General features: G+C 41.1%; 1 protein-coding gene across 2 annotated transcripts in view; it reads right to left on the reverse strand.

The window, feature by feature from the left end:
- GATB (glutamyl-tRNA amidotransferase subunit B) overlaps positions 1 to 21,557 on the reverse strand; it is a 56,657-nt gene that overhangs the window by 27,497 nt on the left and 7,603 nt on the right. For both annotated transcript variants that reach the window (XR_010794701.1, XM_066632978.1), the window contains exons 3-6: positions 11,471 to 11,584; positions 8,311 to 8,509; positions 6,060 to 6,182; positions 1,545 to 1,658 (exon numbers count right to left, since the gene is read on the reverse strand). Coding sequence is in view for 1 of the 2 variants with exons in the window: in XM_066632978.1 (XP_066489075.1) it covers positions 1,545 to 1,658; positions 6,060 to 6,182; positions 8,311 to 8,509; positions 11,471 to 11,584 (550 nt within the window). In the remaining variant the exon portion in view is untranslated. The remainder of the gene's footprint in view (positions 1 to 1,544; positions 1,659 to 6,059; positions 6,183 to 8,310; positions 8,510 to 11,470; positions 11,585 to 21,557) is intronic.

Genomic DNA, 21,557 nt, shown 5'->3' on the forward strand with positions numbered 1-21,557 from the left:
GCTATGTTGCATCCTTATCTATTTTTCACTGACAGTAATTAAAAATAATTTTTTTGAAACCTTAACAAATCAGCCTATTAGCAGCAGAGAATTACAAAGAAACTAAATTGCACTCCAACAGTTATGTGAGGCAGGCAAATACACCATTTTTGGTGTTTTCTCAATTATGAAACATCAATCCAATTCCATATCACTGCAACAAGGATTCCACTGTCATACTGATCAGGGCTGATGGCAGAATCTTGTTACCTTTGATATGCCCTTCATTGGATTAATTTCTATTATAGATCCATGCGCAAGCTTTGTGAATCACAGATCTTGCCTTCAGTCCAAGGATCTAAGAAACCTTGCAAGAAGGGCTAGCCCACTCATGAGGCCATCTGAGGCAGTGGAATTGCATGTTCATCTTTGTCTGCCTACCACTCTCCACTACTGCTGCTGCTCTTCCTGCTCCCTGGATTTGAAAAGAAAGAGGGGACTGGGAATGCTCAAACCCAGTGGTTCTCAAACTGGTGAGTCAAGTCCCACCAGTCTGTGTAAAGGTTCCCCTGTCCCTCTCCGACACAATGAGGAGGTGCTTTGTGCATGCTTCTGTCTCAATGTTCCAAGCATCGGGGAGCCCTGCTGAGGGCTCCCTGCACCTCCTGGAGCTTGCAGCAGCCCTACTTTAGTGAAAATAAGTAAAAGCACTCCTCTTCACCCCCTTAGCAATGTGATCCTGGGGATCGTGTTGCTGCCCTGGTCCCTCCCCTGCAAAGACTTACTTAGGGAGTAAATCTCCCTAAAAGTTTGTGAACCTCTGCTCTAACCCCACTATGTTTCTCCCCTCCACACTCTGTTCCCCTCTTCATTTTTAAATTCAGGGAGCAGGAGGAGGAAGAGTGGCGATGGTGGCTGGTGCATTGCCAAGTAAGAAGGACAGCATTTCAGGTCCTGGGTTAGACCTGTACTGATGCCAACAGATACTGGTACTAATAAAAATGGTACCCTTTCCATTTTCTAAGCCCAAAATACTGTTTGCTAGGTTATGTAGCTTCATCTCCCTTGTACCACACTCACATTGCAAATGCATGCGCTCCGAAGCTCACATCTCTTATTCCTACTTCACAGGATTTTTCAAATCACTTTCATTCTAAGGAAATATTGTTGTGCTGGTATGGAACAAAATCATTCTTTGCTAAACAAGTCTACCCAATTTTGCTTTCTTTGTTACAGAAGCTTCCCACAGATTGTTGGGGAAGAGATTTTCTGTATTGTAACACCACATGCAATGCGTGCGCACACAGAAGTATTAATATGCAAAATTATACAAGGGTATTACTTAAAAACAAACAGGGTGGGGGGGGGAGAACAATTCAAGCTTGCTATGTTTTGGTTACACCTGCTGAAATTAGACAACATGTTTACATTTCAGCAAATTAATGCATGCAGTTTCGGATAAGCAGGTTTATCTACTGACATAACTTGTTTAACCCTATAAAACCCACACCTTATTTTGGTGTGGAACTCCAGATTCTTTAGTTGGGGAGAAGAGTTTCATTTACCTATTGCCTTGGCTAGAAATCGGGCACTGTTGATATTCTTCACTTCAGTCCTCACTCCATAAAGTTGTCCCGGGCGATGCACCGACACATTGGCATCTACTCTCAGTTGGCCCTCTGAAAGGATACATCAGCAGCTGAGTGATTAGGTACACTGTAAAGGCTTAATAATGTATTATCTGCAAGAAGTTTCTACAGAGCTTCCAATAAAAAGTCTTGGATCTAGGCAAGAATGAGCTGCCTTTGAAGGTAATTCATGGGTCATTTTCCTTCATGCACCTGCATCTTAAAGTATGCGAAAGTGTCTCTTGACAGAAATGTGTCAACCCCTTCAAGTTAGAAGACATGCATTGGAATTTCTTCTAAAAGTTTTCAAGAGTTGACACATTTGTTGAACAAACAGGCATGCCTTTCGTAGAGCAATCTGATGTGAGTTTACTCAGAAGTAATGTATCAAAACTTTCTTTCCAGTAATTGTGCACACATCTACAACCTCAGAGTGTATCTTCACATATCGTAAGACACAGAAGTGACTGAGAGCATCTGAGGTCTTTCAAAAGTCACGTGGAAAATAGTCTTTACCTTCTTTTCAAAACTCTACACTCATTTGCAATATTTTTCAAACATTCTGGGGAATAAATTCCTCATGTATTATCTCAAAGCTATATGGGATTAGTAGGGGCATATTCTAAAACAGAAGATTCATTTCTTTTTAGGTGTAGCTTAGATGCAGATCCTTGCCAAGATTACATGGCAGAAGAACTTTTGGCATCAAGATGGGTGGCACAGTCTGTGAAATGTTGTCACACAAACCCAGTTGCAACCTACTTTTGTCAGGTTTTGCTTCCTGGATTTGAACCTGGATCTTCAAGGTATAAGTCCAACTAGTTAACCACAATAACGTTTTGGCTTTCTTTTCTCCCAAGAAAAGGACAGAACTCTCTACCAACCTCTTTAATGGCAAAGAGCAAATACACAAAACATCAAGATAGAAGGTGGCTTTTGTTTGAGGTTTTTGTCTCGTATGAAACTATCACTTGATGGTTTTACACTGCTCTGTCATAAAACCAATAACAGTTCAGGGCAGATTTACTCAAGTGGCCTTGAAAATTTACAGCTCAAGGACAGGTGTCAGAAACCTGGCTTTCCTTTCCCTCAAAGAATTGTAATCTTTACCACAAATACAATTTTGAATCCTTCCCAACTGCCAAAAGCATAAGACACAGAGCTGTGTATAAAAGTGATGCAGAGGGCAATCTGAGTGAGGGGAAGCTCCACAAAGACCTTTCCAGCTTACAATTCTTTGCTTTTCTGTGTCTTTTCTACACATGCATCTAAAAACCTTTCCAATAAATACTGTACCACTAAACTACACAGCAAAGAACCTGCACGCATTCTTGTACCTTTCGCCTTATCAGCACTTAAGGTAATGCCCTGTAAAGCGAGGCAAATATTTGATATTTACATAGCATGGTAAACAATACCAGGTATTAAACTGGTAAAGATAAAACTTGAGAGTCCAGCCAGAATTATGTTTCCTCAAGGGCACTTTCCAGAGAATATGAGCGCTACATTTCCCTACTTCTGAGCAGAATGGTTAAGTCACAGTGCTAAAAGGAAAGTGCTTTTCTTTAGGGTGATGCTCTTCTTAAAGCATCCTGTCCCAATGAGCAAAGAATTCCAAAAGAAAGCAATCCCAGTTACCATTACAAAGAATAATCTGTGTGCTTCCACTATACCAACACATCATTTCTGAAGCTCTAGAACTGTCACCCTGGCCTGCTCCCAATCTTCTGGCATCAATGGAATTTCCTGGCCCATTATACCTTATCTTTTTCCCCCCTTGGTACACCCAAGTATGTAATGTGTGAATGAAACAAACACATCTCACAGACTAGTATACGTTATACTAGTATAAAGTGAGGGTTGACTGCAACTCTGTTGAGTGTTCTGTTGGTGGCAAGCTCAAATTATACTGTGTAAAATTTCCTACAGACTAGAGGATGCATAGAGTCACTGTGGTGTAAATTAGAGGAACAAAGAGAATTGGGACTCCTCCATCAGCTGATTCCTCACGCCAAGTTGTTCTCAGGCAGAAGTTACTCCATAGACATGTTCAAAAGACTCAGTAATTCTGGAAAATCCTCAGATCTATAAGGAGCAAGGTACCTTGCCATTCCTTTCTCAGATAAATACATAAGAAGTGCTAGCTATCAGTGAAGAAATAGAAAAGAGTGAGAGTTTGCAGACATGCTCAAGAGGTCCACAGACGGGAGACATATGCAAACATAGCTGAACCTACAGTAGAAGTTCAAATCTCTTCTGTCCAACTGCCAACTTAGCAGGTTACCACTCTGTTAAATTTGCCCTGAAGGCATTGTCAGCTTCATCTTAATCACAGATTATCCATAAACCCAGGAAGGATGGAGCACAAGAAGTTCCTTGGTGTACATGATAAAGCAGCCAGACACATAGCTTATGCTGCTGGGGCTTCTACAACCTGCCTCTCTCTCCCTCCCTCCCTCTCCATTGTCTTTTTGCTTACCATTTGCTCATGAAGAAACCTGTAGGAACAGAAAGATTGTTTGATATTCTGTTACTTTTTTGTTGGTCTTAATAGTCATTGTAATTTGGACTGTGAATCAACACCTATGATTATGTGGAAGAAGTGCTTACTCTTGTTGATCCAAAATCTCCCTGATATCTTGAAATTGTGTTTGCCTTGGCTTCCTTGCCTGCAAAGGGGGGGGGGGCAAACCTCTGCTATCAGACCCTCGGCCCAGAACTCCAACTTGTCCTTTATCATCACATTGTTTCTGGATCAGGTATGCTTGAAGCAACTGAAGGCTCATCATTTCTGTCTGCAGCTGAACTACTACTGCTTGCCCTATGACTTCCTATGTCTTCATTTTTAGTTGAATTTCAGTTGAATGGAATTTCTCCTGTGGCTACCAGTGACCTGTTCACTCTACTACTAGAGTGCCTCAAAAACTCAAAGCCAGGGCATGACCATCAGACAGCCAGTCTTTCCTCCTAGTACAATCTCACCTCTTCTGATTAACTTGCAATGAAGTCATGCTCCTGATCTTGGGGCACTGTAGGTGGCTGCTACTGAGAGGACAGATGTTAAATTCAGCCTGTGTCTCCATGCTCAAATAGAAGCCAGATAAGGCAAGAGGGGGCAAATTCATTCTCAATGAGAAATAGCTTGGATAATAGAAAAAGAGATAGTGGCCCCTGAATAACCACCTGAAAAATGAATTTGACAAAATCTGATACATCGTGGGGGCAAAAACAACAAAAACTAGCTAGCAGATCACCAAACAGTGCAAAGTCCATAAGAAATTTCTAGCAAAAAAATAAATCAGACATGAGAAAAAAAGTTCTGAGTTGCTGTGCTTCACCATGAAGTGTATCATATATAATAAGGCAGATGTGCAGATGAAAGTAACACATACAAAGAGTGCCTGAAAAGGATAATGTCACTGAATCCTCCCAGAGGAAGACTGCTTTCCTGAAAAGGGCATCTGGTCTTAAGTTTTCAAAACGAGCAGCAGCAGCAAGGTACCCAAAGTCTTGTGACTGTAAGTAGAACAGCTGGAGATGGGGGGGCAGCAAGAGACAGCAATTACAGCTACAAAACTTGGGCACACTTAGGGGAAGTGAGACATGCCACCATCCTTATTGCAGCTCACAGTAGGAGCTTTATTTGGATAACTAATGCCTAATTAAAGTAATATATTTTCTCCCCACTGATTGATTGGGGAGGTGGGTGTGGGAGAAGAGACAGCATGGCACCAATCTACTGTTCCTCTGATGCTAACAGCCCCTGGTAGCTTGTCCTTGCTTATTGCTAGGACATTAAAGCACCAAGTGCAAGAGAGATGTGGGTGTTTGCGATTACGTTTTATTACAGTAATGTGTTGGGACTTCAGTCTAGATCACCCTAAGGTGCTGCAAGAATCCCAAGCAGATTAATATGCAAGTAATACAGACACACACTACTAAAAAAATTGAAGCATCTGATGTCAAACAGTCACTTTGAACATAAGCCTGAATGATTCTCTCCACTGCTGCTGACCTCCTCACAACACTCCTAGGATCACTTGCTGCCAGCTGAAGAGAATTTGAAGTCTAAGACAGGTTACAACAACTGGCATTCCAAAGGATTTGCATCAGAGCAACAAGATGAGGAGGGAGGGAGGCAACCAAGCAAGGGATAAAACAGCACAGGATTTATCCGTTTTCCCCCTCCTGCTAGGATTTATCACACAACATTTACAAAAGGGTCTAGCCTAAAAGAACTTGAGTTGATGATGATAATGATGATGTAGCCGGGCTCCTTGAAGGCAAGTGACCTGATTTAGAAGACTTTGGAAAAGAAACAAAAAAGGCAGCACCACAACCATTCTGAATGATAAGCAGCTGCAAGGTAAAAATAAGTAGATGCTGCAAGAGAATTTTGTGCAAAGAGAATTACCGCTGAGGAGGGATAAACATGCCCTCCTGGCCACCTACCTGCCATGTTTGCTTGGCTGCTTCCAAGAGCCTGGAGGATAAGCTGAAGCTCTTTCACTGCTGCAGCTGCCTCTTCCCCACAGCACATATCGGGTTCCATGACAACCTCCATGAGGCCAACTCCTACCAGAGAAAGAAAAGAGATTTCTTACAGCAGCGTTTCATCTCAACATAAAAATTCAGCTATTCAGACTTTGCATGAATGAGGAAACTGGGAACCATGTATTATTTAATCACTGTCAAAATGGCTGCATTTGTGCAACAGACAGTTGTGCAAATGCCTCTTTCTCTGTTACCAAGGCAGAAACTAAGTTGCATCTTCCTTCCGGTGAGAGAAAGACAACCCAAAGCAGTTTACAAAAGCCTGAACAGTGAGTTCAGCAACAGGCATGGCACCAAGAATTGCAAACACTGCAGGCTGCTTAACAGACAATCATGATGTTTCTGTGACATCTGTTCAGTTTTCATTTTTAGGAATTTGCTTTTTTGCTTTTTCATTGCTAAATCAGAAAAGCAGAATATGCATTTAATAAATAAATAAATGAAAGGCTGAGGTGGAATAGGGAACAGCTTATGGGGGGGTGTCAGCCTTTCAAAGTAACCCACCTCCTCACCAAGCAACTCCTCCCCCAACTGACATGGCAAACACTTGACTTGGATAGCAACAGACAAAGAAGCAGGACAGCTGTTTGGTTTCTCACTTCCAAAAACTGTCCCCTGCACTGAAAAAGAGGAGGCGGCAGGGCAGAAGGATTCCCACTAGGTGGGTTGTGAGCCAACTTCAGGTGGGTCCCCATCCATTTCAATATTTTATTTTTAATATATTAGACTTGATGCTGCCATGATATGTGACTGCATTCGGGGAAATGTTACAGACCTGTACATTTAACAAGCTACTATGCATATTCTTTTAAAAATGACAGTAAATGGTACTGACTCCTGGATAAGTGTGGGTAGGATTGTAGCCGAGGATTGCTAAAATTTTCCTGCTTGATGATGTCACTTCTGGTCATCACTTCCGGTGGGTCCTGACAGATTCTCATTCTAAAAAAGTGGGTCCTGGTGCTAATTGTGTAAGAACCACTGTGTCAGAGGAACTAGCAGTGCAATCCTATGTATGTTAACTCAGAAGTAAGTTCCATGATGTTTAATAGAGTTTACTCCAAGGAAACTGTGTATTGGATTGCATCTCTTATATATCAAATAATGCTTGGGTCCCTGAGCTACTGACACCTGTATTGGTGCTTTCACACAGACACAGTTCATCTGTTGTGCTTTTGACAAGAGCTGGTTGTCTTGACCTACATATATTCTGACTTCCAGACAAACCTCCAGAATGAAACCATTAAGTATCTTGGGGACTTAGGTTATACTTCATCTGTTTTTCCCCTACTTCCACTTCACTCATACATTTCATCCTCTCACTTTTTGGATCGTGAACCCCCTTTGCACGTTTTATCCTTGCACCCAATTCTCTGAAGCATGGTGTCTCTTCTAGTGACTGTTGCTGGTGTTCTCCTGCATGACTATGAACACTTTTAGGACAGGGAGACATTTAGTTATTTGATTTTGTCTATAAACCACTTTGTGAACTTTTTTGTTGAAAAATGGAATATAAATAATATTGTTTCAAGTACATCAATACCTCTGATAAAGTCACTCTGTTTAGCACTCTTGTTGCAGTGCTCTTTATTCCAGGTTGACTGACATCCATTGTAGCCAATGGGAGCATACATTCTGAGTAGGGAAGAGTCAATCAGCTCCCATTGCCTTCAAAGGTGTCTTCTTTAACACTGTTTTACACAGTGCTTGGCTTTGGAGGAATTGATTCCCTGCATTGGTGGAGGTACAACTGTATCCATATTTAAATTTTCATTCAGTTCATGAACAAAACTTTCTTCCATCAATAAAAAGATACTATAAGTTAATATGCCTGGAAACTTTGGCCAGAAGAAAAGGAGATGTGGAAATACATGAAAAAAGAAGCAAGGAAAGCAAATTTAAGACCCATTCTTTCCCTGGTGGGTAAATTACACACAGCAAAGTAGCTGCCAGGCTTCTCAATCTCATGTTCGGCACCAAACATAACCATCAGCTATAAGAAAGGCATGTAAGTTGTCTCCTGACAACACAACACCTATTTATTTGTCTAAATAAATAAATAAATACTACAGTGTAATTCATATCAGAAGGCATTAAACATGCCCCTGGACACACACTCTAGCATAGACAAAAAGCACCCCAAACTTACCTGCTCTGTTCAAGTCAATAAGGGTCTGACTCCTTAGATCATCATGGAGACTTTTTCCACTGTCTTGCTCCAACTGTATCTGCTTGATCCTCACAGTCCTGGTCACCATTTTATTCTGGTTTTTCCCAATGCACATGCTGTATGACAGGTTCCCATTCACAGCAATGGGGAGCCTTTGCTGAGTGATCTGATAGCCAGCCTGCATTTAGAGTTTTAATAGTCAGAAGTAATCGATGCCTTTAAATATTTATCACTCCTCTATTCTAGAATATGGCTCTTTCCTTTCTGTTAGAAAAACCTAGTGTAATGGCAAAGAGAATGAGTTGGGAATCAGGACTTCCACAGTTTGAATTTTGCCTGTCATTAACTCACTAGGTAGCCTTAGGCAAGTCACTTTCTCTCAGCCCCAGCTGCGATACAAGGATAATAATGGGGTTGCTCAAACGGCTACGTCAAGATAACGCCTGTGAAGTACTATGTACACCGAAAAGCACTATATAAAAGTATTATTAGCAATTGGTTCATTATATACATACTATGGACAGTGTAAGCTTTCCCCATTGCTTTCCCTACTTTTCATAAGCCAATGACAAACCCAATTCCAATTTTCTAGCTGATGTCTCTTTTTTTCATATCGCACTCTCCAAAGATCCCAAAACTGGCCCCATCTCCTTACCTCTGGGTATTACGAGCCTAAACCAGGCACCCAATTACAGCTCTTGACAATGTTGGCTTAGGATGGATGCCACCTTGGAAAATGTACACCCCCAACACAAGATTGTAAATCAGAGGTGGGCAGCACTTGCAAGGGGGAATCAGTGGGTGAGATGGCTGCTTAACCCTTTCTACACCAGCTGATTCTCTCCTACAAATATCTCTCCCTATACTTTTTCTTCCAGCTTGTTTCATGATGATGACTTTTGATGTCAGGCTTCAGCTGGTTAAATAACCATGAGATGTATATGCAGGGAAGAATTAGTAGGCAAAAGTCTCCTACCCCCAAATCATCAAATTATTAACTCTTCCACAGAATGCTCCCTGGCTCCATATTAATGTTAAAAGACAAATATGAAATTGAGAATCCCACGTAGTTGCGTCGTTATTAGAAAATGGTAATTTGGGACTTGGATCCAAAAGTACTTTTCCAAAGGATCCAAAGGTTAGGAGAAAGCCAGGGAGTAGCTGTAGGCCAGTGGCAGAGCACATACTATGAACACAAAAGGTCCCAGTCAATATCTGGCTTTGCGGTATAAACAGTGCTAAGGTAAATGGACCAATGGTCTGACTTAGTACAAGAGAGCTTCTTATGTAAACCTGTTTTGCTTGCTGCATGATTACTGGGGTCCCTCTTGCTCCCTCCTTTACCCATCTATTTCACTTAAGTGACACCTCAGCATAAGGTTCAATAGAAAAGAGGATTCTGAGATGCTATGAAATTGACACCACTGCAGAATAATCACACAGCGAAGCTGATAGGTAGCTTATGGTCTCCTCTTCTTCATCTGAGCCCACCACAAACAAAAATCCCCAGTCAACCCACTGCTGGTTTTGACATGCATCAGTTGACTACATAACTAAGTCCGTCTGATCAGTCAGAAAGAAGGTAGGGTTGCCCAGGTGGTCATAAACCATCCAAATGGATGACCCTGTGACAATTACTGAACCTAGGTTACTTAAGGTTAAGCTCAAGGATGCTGACACCTACTCTAATATGGCTCTCTAAGAGGAAATCTGTGCACAGTTGGTTCTATTTACCTTGCTGTGGATCAAAGAGATGGCAATGGCATCTGTGTATAACCAAATCCTGTCCCCAACCAAGTCGAGTATAGTTGGGGACCACTAAGCTAAGATACATTAGCAGAGAATTATTTTGCTTTTCAGTTTGCCTGTAATGCCCTGCTTATATTTTTAGTAAAGTTCCAAACTGGGCACTTGGAATGTCTATGCCATTTTCCGAGAACCCTGTCCTAGTCCTCTAGGACCCTTGGCTACATGCTACGATTTACATTTGCAAAGAATTCTCCATGTAAGCAGGAGGGAGGATCCCAAGGATGGTCTCTTTTTTCCTGGCTTTGTCCCCATGATGGATGTGTTCTGCAGTTATAGGATTTGGGATTCTTTTGACAACTTTCAAATTTTGAACTGAAATGCAAATGGGCGGGGGGGGGGCAAGATTTAAAAGCAACAGTGCTTGGGGAGGTGAAAATATCATACCCGTCTTTTTTCTCATGAGGTGAAGGTAACAGCTTGAGGAGAGGAAATTTCAACTGTGAAAAATCATGCATTGAGAAAGATGTGCCAAAACCAATACACCAAGTACTACCCCAGTTGCTAGGACTGAGAAACTGCAGCAGCAGTAACAACAAATACTCTGTTAAAGGTGTTTGTAGAACAGACTACTGAAGCAGAAGGCTTCATCCCATCCCTTCATGATTCTCCAAGAATGAAAGAGCATCTCTCAAATGCCTTTAGCACCACAACTGCTGCTTCAAGCAGAAGTGCAGACTCTTCTTTAAATATTAAAATGATAAATTCCAACTTTTTCGTGGATTTGAATGGATCAGCTTCTCTTTGTCAAAACATGACAAAGCAAAGCTCAATTCCAAGTAAGACTGGACCCAATATAATGTCAAATCTTTTCACAATACAAGGCATTAATATTGTAATGTCTTCAAATATTACCACCTGATTTAAGACTTCCTCTATTAGCCTTTGAAATCAGGGAGATTTAAAAATAGGGAGTTGTGTTTTAAATCCTCAAAAGTAATGAGAACGAATTGAATGATGCCTATACAACCATAATGTGTGTTTGTAGTACATTCATTTTAAATGAAAGATCAATATCAGACTGCTTGACTTCACCCTAACAGAGGATTAATGGGTATGGAGGAAGCCTGGCACTTGCTGCACCTTCTCCCAATTCAGTTACCCAGAGCCACTGAAAACATGAGACAAAGCACCAGACTCTGCAATCAAGACAATCACCTTCAATCAGCAAGAGCCAGTCTGCAGCTGCCTAGTCATCAGGGCATCCAGCTAATATGGACAAAACAGCAGCAAAGAACAAAAACCGTCTTTTCTCCTAGCCTGTTTCTCCATCCGTTCACCAGTTTTGTTCCTCTTCCCATATGCCAAAGGACAAAGCACGATACATACTCACAGGCAGATCTGCATAGAAATAGTGTTTCCTGTCAAACAAGGATTTCTTGTTTATGGTGCAGTTCAGTGCAAGGCCAGTCATCACTGCTGCTTCCACACATCTCCTGTTGAGAACCTAAAAAAGCATGACACACGACTTCACTCAGATACACAGTATGAAACAAATGCCTCTCCCATAAGCTGTCTTTTAAAGCAATGTATATTACATTTTGCTTGCCTTCAAGAAGCATGCTCTTTCCTCATGTGTGTGTGGGAAGATCAGATGTTAGCTGCTGAATATGAAACAGTATGTAAAGGAGTAGCTTCCCATACCACATTAGAAGGGTAATCAGGGGACAGACTAAATAGAACTGGAGGAGCTGCATATGAAGGGGGGGGGCCTGAAGCTTAGTGGAAAACACACACACTGTGTACACAAACGGGCCTGTGGTAAAGGGTTCTTTAGCTACCTGGCTCAAAACAGAAGTCAGAAAGCTGATTTTCAAACTAACAACAGCACGAGTAAAGATGGAACATTAGTTCATTTTGACACTGAACCTTTTTGAACTCACTGATGAGTCAAGATCTCAATTAGTTAAAAACACAAGAAAGTAAGAGTGACTGAAACACAAACAGCTATTTATTTATGTCTACCATGCATAAAGACTGAATTAAATACTAAAATGTTTTTGTAACATCTCTCTGGGTCATTTTATTACATTTATAAATAATAAATCATCATAATTTATTAAGCACTACAGGTGTCCAGAGGGGTTACACACATTATCTCTGTATTATTTTGATTTTAAAAGTGCCTGTCCCACCCTTCCACCTCAGAGGACCACTAGGGGAGCTTACAACAGTTAATACAAGAAAACAGCTTAACACAACTGAAAAGAGCATTTCAGTAAAGGTACAAGGATAACAATGAACCATAATGACCATCCTACATTATATATTTTGGACACTGTCAGATGCGCTAATTCAAGAAAAGTATTTCTTTAGGCTCCTAAGTACAGCAAAGAGAGTTTTCATTCCTACTAAGAAAATTTAAAATGTGCAAAATAAAGAGCCTGGGGGGGAGGGGGGAAGATTAGATATATCAAAAATGTAACAAGCATCACCTGTTGTCACTGAAAAACCAATAAACTGTCATTTGAAAGCCCACAACATACAGTGAACAATGCTGTAGTTAACAACTGCCCATTCTGATACAACCATTTCCTTTTCATTTTGCTGCCACATTCCTAAAAGACCCCATCAACCATGACATCATAGTAGCGAAACCAATTGCAACCAGAGAGGAGATGTCATCTATGCCTATCCAGACCCACTGTGACATCACAGCAGGCTAGCCTCATAGACCAATGAGAGTGAACATAATAGTATTTTTTGTACTTTGCTATATACTTTCTATCTACAGGTTGGGTTCTGTTCCAAGCACTCACGTGAATGGCAAAAAACGCACTATAGCAAATCACTTTAATAAATAAAGTTTCTTTGCTCCAGTGATTTAAAAGCAGCCTTGATCAGTGGCGTAGCTAATGACCGTGTAGCCTGGTGCCAAGCTCAAAATGTTGCCCTGGAAGTGATGTCACAAGCAGAAGTGATGTCAGGCCCAGGCTTTTTAAAAGGAGAATATTGGGAGGAACCCACCTTCTCTCCCCAGCAGCTCACCATCTGCTTGCTTTGCTGCCTCCCCCCAGTCAATGGCATAGCTAAGGTATCTATCTGCTACCTGGGGTCAAAGAAGATTTTGTAGCTTCTCCTCCTTGACAAAATAAGATTAATTAATTAAGTAAATAAATAAGAAGTTATTGGTTCCATGCTGTATCATTATAACATTTCATTGGCACTCAGAACAATCAGTCTCATAGGTCAGTTTTGAGTTAAGCAAATCCACTTTTTGTTCCATAAAGGCAGTTGTGTTTTCATTTTCTGGTTAACTGGTCATATCTTTTGATAGAATACAGATATTACAATGCTGTTTGTTTCATTGCATTTTGCATGAAATTACCTTTCTAATGATATATAACATGATGGTATTATTCATACATATTAAGATTTTCACAATTTTGGTCACTAGTGTGAAGCTCAGCTTGTTGCCCCACTACAGCTTGAGGCCTGGTGCAGCTGGTACCCCCTGTACCTCCTTAACTATGCCACTGCCCTTGATGACCTTTGTGATGTAAGATAAGAGTCATTAAGAAGACAATTCATCAGCGCCTCACTCAGCCCCTCCCTTCACCAATGCAAAATGATCACCTTTCTTTCAAGTGCTCAGGGGGAAGGGAGGGGTTCGCTGGAGAGAAGGATTGATGGATTGTCAACCAGCTGCCCCCCCCCCTCTCATTAATGAGGCTATTGTTAAAGGACTGTTCAGTTTTTTAAACTGATTTTAAAGGGGTGCATTTTCCCCTTCTCCAGGGATGAGCATATTCCTTCTCATTTGCAGGAGCCATTTGTGTTGAGTCAAATCAGTGTATAAAAAATCCATGTATAAATAGGCTGGACCTGTATAAGGAACTCTGTACCACTTTAAGAAAACAGTTGTTTCTCCAGGACAATTCTTGATTTTGTGAAAAGATAAGCTCTCTCAACAAAAAATAAGCAAAATCCAATGTCAAATCTGACCTGTTCTCAGGCTCTTGCCTAACAGATGTCAATTTATTGATTCAGCAGTTTTACTTCCAGTACCTACAGGATTTGAAGTGCAGAAAACTCAGACAGAATATTTGAAACTGCTGGAAAGTCAGAGTTCCAAAGCTATTCTGCAGTTTTAGGGTTTGGATTTTTAGTTTTCTCATATGCGTTCAGGCTACTTTAATACAGAGTTTTAAATTGAAATTAACCAAACTGAAGGAATAACTGAACTTTCTTAAGGTAACTAGAGTGTTGCTATTCCCAGCAAGTGATACTGGGATTGCAACAAGTGATATGAGGAACAGCTGGGCAATAGAAACTGCAATTTTGCCTGGTAGTGGCATCCAAAAAGAGCATGTACAGTGTCAGATCCAATCATTCCCAGAAGGTCAGCTTGAACTTGTGCCAATTCATGCCCCTATCCCCCAAACAGGTTTCACGGATTTGTACCTGGAATTCTTCAACCCCCAAGAAATGAGATCTAAATCTAATAAGGTAACAGGATGCAAGATTACATTCAGGCACTTAACAAGGATGCCATAAACCTTTAGTGCAACTACTGTGGACTGTTGGGTGTTTATTACATGCTTAAGAAAACTCTTGGGGCTAGAATAAAGAGAGCATAACATATAGCCAGAAAAGCTTACCAACAGCAAAAATGGACCCAACAGCAAAAAGTGACTTGCAGACAGTACTGAAGTATTAAATTGTTTTAGTGTCAAAATAAAAGTTTCTTCTAAAGCAAGTGTTTCAACTTTCAGCAATTAGTTTTATCTTCTAAACATAAAAAACCAATAATAATTATTGCCTCAGGAGGCTGGTCTGTTCTCACATTTTACTTTTGTAAACACCCCCCCCCCCCAAAAAAAAACACAATTCCTCTGCCCAAGCAGTACCTACAGCATCATTTATTGGCAATTTGAGATTCATCTCATTACAACTTGATCCTAGTAGACCTCAGGAGGAAAGCAAAAGTAAATATGCAAATTAAACACCTGCACAAAGTTCATTTTTTTATTCACTGATTGGAGGCAAACCTTGAACGTTCTAAATTTTAAAAGGTTTTTTAAATGGTGATGCTTCCTTTAGCTTCCAGAGATGCTTTCCCCACCCACAACCTTCATCTACAAGTTGGAATCTCTGTAATGAAAATGGGAAAATAAGAGGGTAAAGTAGGATCCCAAAGAACTTGGGGTCAGCGCTCCAAGTCAGTGCTGAAAACTTATTAGAACAGGCATCTTGAAGCACTGGTGAAGGTTTTAATAATATCAAAGTCGCAAATACTGCTAGATATAGTGAGTGGGGCTCTTTTGATCTATCAAAGCACGTTATTTGTTAATTTGCAGTTCAATACACATCAACACTAAAAGAGACGATCACTTCCTAGCGATACACATGTACGAACAAAAAAAGAATAAAATAATGACCCAACTCTGACTCTATAGTGGAACACACTTTACAGCATTGTAAAATACCAGAAGTGCGTGGAGTAGTGTGCTTCCAGACCACCACATGAGAAGCCACAGAGGCCCCACTTGGCAGCGAGGAAAGCCAGCCAATGCCAGTAATTTGACAGGGTGGGTAACAGAGTGGAATAAGGGAAGGACCAAGGGCATGTTGGAGTCAGGAGAGGAAGGCACCTGGTGCAGGCAGATGCTATCCCCTTCACAGCCAGTTGATACACTCCCTGTGGCTCTTTGGCACAGGTCCAAGGAGACCTATGGGAACTTGAGAGGCTTGCGGAGTGGTAGAGGAAATTAGCTTCCCTTTCCCCTCCCAATCAGTCCCTTTCGCCATAGCATGCAGTGCAGCCTGTTTTGGCACAGTTGCATGTTATGAGGAGGGAAGGCATTGGCTTGGACTGTAAGTAAAATAAATCAGATACAACTGTAAACACAAAAAAGAAGATTAACTCACTGAATACAGTTAGACTTTCCTGTAAATCCACTTAAGTGACAATATACAGGGGTTAGCCGGGAAGTGGGTGATGGTACAAGCTGACAAGTTGAAAAAGACTAATATATTTGCATGTTCTTAGGGAGTAACCTACACTTTGTAAGGATGTGGTCAGGAAGTGAAAGGTTCTCCACATAAGAAATAAAGAACCACCATACAGTTATATTGAATTCTATGCAGTGCCAGCACCATATTGCTAGAGACCCTGGACTAATGTTCTCCACTTGGTCCTCCCCAAGTTTACTAGTGGCAGACAATGAGCAGTAATGATAATGGACAATTGCTCCTCCCACACGCAATTGGTAAATGGAAGGAAAGCCAGCAATAGCTGATCAATGCTAGGGGTTCAGCCATGCAGGCTCTCAACCAGTGTTCAAACTGGCCAGTTCTGGTTCTGTACCTGTTGTACTTGCTGGGTAGGTTCACACATAGAGTTACCCATTTTTTCATCAATCCACTGTTGTCTGAAAGGTTGGTGAGAAGCTTTCCAGTTTCATGCTATGCATCACTTTGCAACTGTACAGAATTGTTTTATACAGATAGTTATGGAGGAACGTAGAATCATTCAGTTCAGAATAGCAGGTGACTCACAAAGGTCAGAGGGCTGCCAATATTCTGCTGTGGTTGTCACCAGAGCGTGCAGCATTCAGTGGTAAGAGCCCAATTTCAAAAAAGGATGTGGATAAGCTAACAGGATTCAGAGCAAATTTTTAAAAAGAGATATTATACCATTAAAAAATGTTTTGAGTGTGTATCTCACACCATGAAGAGTTGCTGGACCAGTGTTTCTCAAACTGTGATGCCCTAACTCCAAAAGAGGACAAGGCACCCCCAAATGTAGGACATCCAAGAAGAATGTAGGGCATGACAATATGAAAGCTGAAAATTCATATTCATTTCATATGCGAGTTTGAGAAACATTCATTGTTTCTCAAACTGTGGTCAGGACCCACTAGGTGGGAAGCAAGCCAATTTCAGGTGGGTCCCCATTTATTTTAACATTTTATTTTTAATATGTTAGACTTGATTCTACCATGGTAAATGACTGCATTTGGGGAAATGTTACATATCTGTACTTTTAACAGGTAATCTGTATATATGCTTTTAACAATGAATGAGACTTCCTCCTGGGTAAGTGTGGGTAGGATTGCAGTCTAGGATTGTTAAAAATGTTCCTGCCTGATGATGTCACTTCTGGACATGACATCACTTCCAGCGGGTCCTGACAGATTCTCATTCTAAAAAGTGGGTCCCAGTGCTAAAAGGTTGAGAACCACTGTGCTAGACAAGTGAGATAGATCAGGAGTGTCAAACTTGTTTCATACAGTGGGCCGAGTAGCTTTCATGATGCCTGCTGAAGATCAGATGTCATAAAGCAGGCATGATGTAGTGATGTCGTTACGTAGGTCATGACCAGAAATGAGCCCTTTTTTTTATCACTTAGCAACTCATTAGCTGGAACTGACAAAAGAGAAAAATATGCAAATTTGATCATATTTTCAAGATATGAGAGAGCCCAAGCAGTGACACCTCAGCACAGCTCAGCACCTGAGAGCAATTGATAGAGATGCTGGGAATGCCCAAGGGCCGCATAACAAGCTTCCACAGGCCACATCTGGCCCCCAGGGCCTTATGTTTGTCACCAATGAGATAAAGATACACAATTGTGTCATATACTTGTTTTTTTTATTTCCAACAGGGAGAGAGAAGCAGAACAAGATGTCAAAAGAAAGGGACAAGATTGCAAGACTGATGTGCATATTTAAAGCAGACCAATGAGACATAAAAGCCTGGCAACATGGCTTTGTGCTAAATAACAAAGGGGGGGATACATTCCTTAACGCTGGACTGGATTATTAGAGACCCCAAAATCTATAAAAGAACAGAAATTCACTAAAAAACCATGAAACATAAATCTAATATAAATGTCTAACAGCTATTACAAGTTCATTGATTCCCTAATCTACCACAACTGTGTTGTTAGAAAACAGCTCTTGCATAATAAAGCACTCAAATATTGGCATCTGTGGGCAAGAGAAACTCAATAAAGTCAATCCTGTATTACCAACATTAATTGGCAAAGAGAGGTTTCTCAGTGCTAATCATTACTGGATATGCACTGCTTTAAGCCCAGTGAAGGGGGCCAGATCCCTGACAGACAAACAAGCCTGTCACCTTCAGTCGCTTGCTACTTCACGTTGTGGTGCCATCTCTAACTACATAAGGAATTTAGCCAAGTTATTAACTCTGCTGCTTATTTTTTATTCTGCAAATGCAAAGTCACTGAAGACAGATAAGAAAATTTTTTAGATACCGAAATACAGAATAAGCAAGACTACCACTACCAAAAAACCCAAAACAAAACTGTGTTTGCAGACACAAAACCTTTTCCTGTAAACAGAATGATTTTTCTTCGTCTTCCTGGCTCATCGTGCTTCGGTCACCATTTCCCAGGTGACAGAGTAATCTTCTAAATTAATTAACTATCAATATGGAACTTCAGGTTCAAAATAATTAAGCTGCACTCTCTACTGGTTTAACTTCTCCTTGGCTATAAAAAAATGTTGGCACACAACTGAGACTTACAAAAGTCTCTACACTGACCCCATTTGGTATCCTCTGAAGTTAAGATGAATTTTATATTGATTCTGAACAAGGAGAGTAGATTTAAACTGGCTATATATTTCATAGCCATCACTACCCTTTCCACTACTCAACTGGCTGCAAATAACAGTTTTCACACTTCACTCTGCCTTCAACTCCCTATACTCCTCCACACTTAGTGACACCTGGATATGTACTTTAAAAAGAATGCAAGGAGAATTATCCTTCCTGTGTTCACGAAACACTGGCTGCCCATGCTGCCCGGGTATTCTTAGACCCAGTGCTCATCTCCAGAGCAACACTGAACATAGAAAGAATTCTTCCATGTGGTGAAAGCCTCTCCAAATTCAAGTGCTGAACACAGAGGAGTGTAGGGGGTAAGGCCGGCAGGCATGTTGGTGCAGGAGGTGCAGCTAGCCATCATACTTCCACTTCCCAAGGTCAATGAACATCAGAGACGTAACTTATGAATAAGGCTGGCAATACAACAAGATGTAGAATCAATCACTGCAGAGACAGTTCCTTTGCCTTGACTATAGGACTTTCAGGAAAAGGCTACATGTGCACCAGTGAGCCCCAAGGGGTTCATACAAAGGCCTGTAAATGAGTCCCAAATTCATAAGTGAATGCAAACTCAGGTCCTTAATAATCTATTTTGTGTGCGTCTTGATCAGGTGACATACTGCCATTCTACTATCTTGCAACCAGCACAACTAACATGGTTGCATGGGCTAGTTTCTTCCCTGGAATTTTTCCTTTAGACTTCCCTACACATGAAACCACATAACCTTGATCCTTTTATTTTTCAGCCTACCTGAATGTGAATTATAGAGTACGCTGGTGGACAAGTTAGTTGATATGTGTGGTACCATATGGTACAAAGGACTAGCCCAAGACCTCCTTATGGCTGAGGTGGCATGCCAAAAGCTGCCCCCCTTACCAGTTCATACTTTTCTCACTCTCCAATGTGCTAGCTCAGCCGTCTTGCCCCTCCACATTCCTTTTCCTCTGCCCCTCTCTTCCTTTTCCAATCCAGGGAGTGGGAGGAGGAGGAGAAGCAGCAGTGGAGGCAAGTAGTTGGACAGAGTGCCCCATCAAACTACTGTCTGAGAGCACTGCTTCAGTTGGCCCATGATTGGGCCAGCCCTGCCTGCATGTTTTCTGCTGTAATCTCAATAGTTTTGGTGAGAAAGTGTAAAGGGATAGATAGGGGAAAAACAGTTTAGGCGGGGAAAATATCCAACCTGACTTTTCCTAGCTCCACATCTCCTACCTAGAATCATAGAATATGAGAGCTGGAAGGGACTGTGTAGTCCAACCCTCAACCAGTGCAGGCATTGACAGCATCTCTGACAGCCTCTGCTTGAAATCTTTCAGTGAGGGAGAATCCACAACTGCATGAGGTGGACTGTAATGCTGGAACATTACAGTTAGGAATTTCTTCCACGTGTGTAATCTAAATCTATTCCCTGGTAGTTTCAACCCTCTGATTCTATTTCACAGAGAACAAGTTCTCACCTTCTCCTGTGAGACAGCCCTTCAGATACTTGGTTATCCTATCTCCTCTTAGATCCAATTTTACCATTTTATTCACAAGGATATCATGGAAGACTTAGTCAAATGCTTTGCAGAAATCTAGGTCCCTATGTCAACAGCATACCAAAACTTTAAAGAAGGAGATGAGATTTATCTGCCATGGTATTTCTCCTTGACAAACCCATGCTGGCTCCTATACATCACCCCATTATTTTCTAAGTGGTCACAGACATTTCGCTGAATAATTGGTTCCAGAATTAATGTCAGACTGACTGGTCTGTAATTTCCTGAATCTTCCCTTTTCCCTTTAGGAATAACAATTGCACATCTCCAGTCTTCAGGTGCCTCCTCCATTCACCAAGGGCTCTCAAAAATAACAGACAGTAGCCCCAAGGTCACAATCACCAGCTTTTTCAGTAGTCTGGGGTGTATTTCATCTGGTCCTGGGGACTTAAGTTCATTTAAACTCTTTAACTATCCTGAGTCACGTTGCCCCCAGTTCTTCAATAGTACAACTGTAAGGTTGGGTCACCTTCCTCCTATGAGAGAAGTCAAATGCAAAATAAGAATTGCCCTGCCTTCTGTCTATCATCTGTTACCACTTCCTTATCTTCTTCACATAGCAGGCATACCTTTGTCTTGACCTTCTTCCTTTGGACATAACCCCCCCCCCCTTAAACTTAAAACAATGCACAAGATTCAATCAAGAAATTGTGGGAGATTAATCAAGAAATTCCTCTTATCTTGTTTATCAATCCTGAGCGTTATCATTCATTTTGCTTTGTCTTCCTGACCCTTGAGAGTTTGGTGAAGGGATTTAGGCAAAGGCCTTTCCCATCTAACCTGGAGATGCTAGCTATTGATCCTGGGACCTTCTGCATGTAAAGCATGTGGTCTACTATTTGAGCAAACTCATGGAGATGTTCCCAAATCAAGAATGCTTGCTATGACAAGTTTGGAAATCCCTGCATAAAAATGGTCTTGGATTCAAAAAAACCCTGAGATTTCCACATGCTCCTACTGTTTAATTTCTAAATGATTTCTTTCTTTCAAGGCCTAAAGTAACAGCAAGCAAATCACGTTGTAAGTTAAGTTCAGTTAACTTACTTTTGCATGAATATCTTAAAAGTTGAACACTAAAGCACACTGTTAAACTCAGAAATCCCACATCTACATTGCTAACAGGTAGCACCAGACTTGTCTAATATTGTAAATACTACAGAGGAGTAATACTAATACTAAACAATAGAACTGCATATCACATTCTAGCACTTGAGCACTAAGATTTTTAAATATTCACTTTCAACTTATCTCTCCAGTGCTGCAAAGGAAAAGTCTTTGTTCCCTCCTTGTGCTGATAAAAGCCTCTG

Source organism: Tiliqua scincoides, chromosome 6 (assembly GCF_035046505.1).
Source record: "Tiliqua scincoides isolate rTilSci1 chromosome 6, rTilSci1.hap2, whole genome shotgun sequence".
Lineage (NCBI taxonomy): Eukaryota > Metazoa > Chordata > Lepidosauria > Squamata > Scincidae > Tiliqua > Tiliqua scincoides.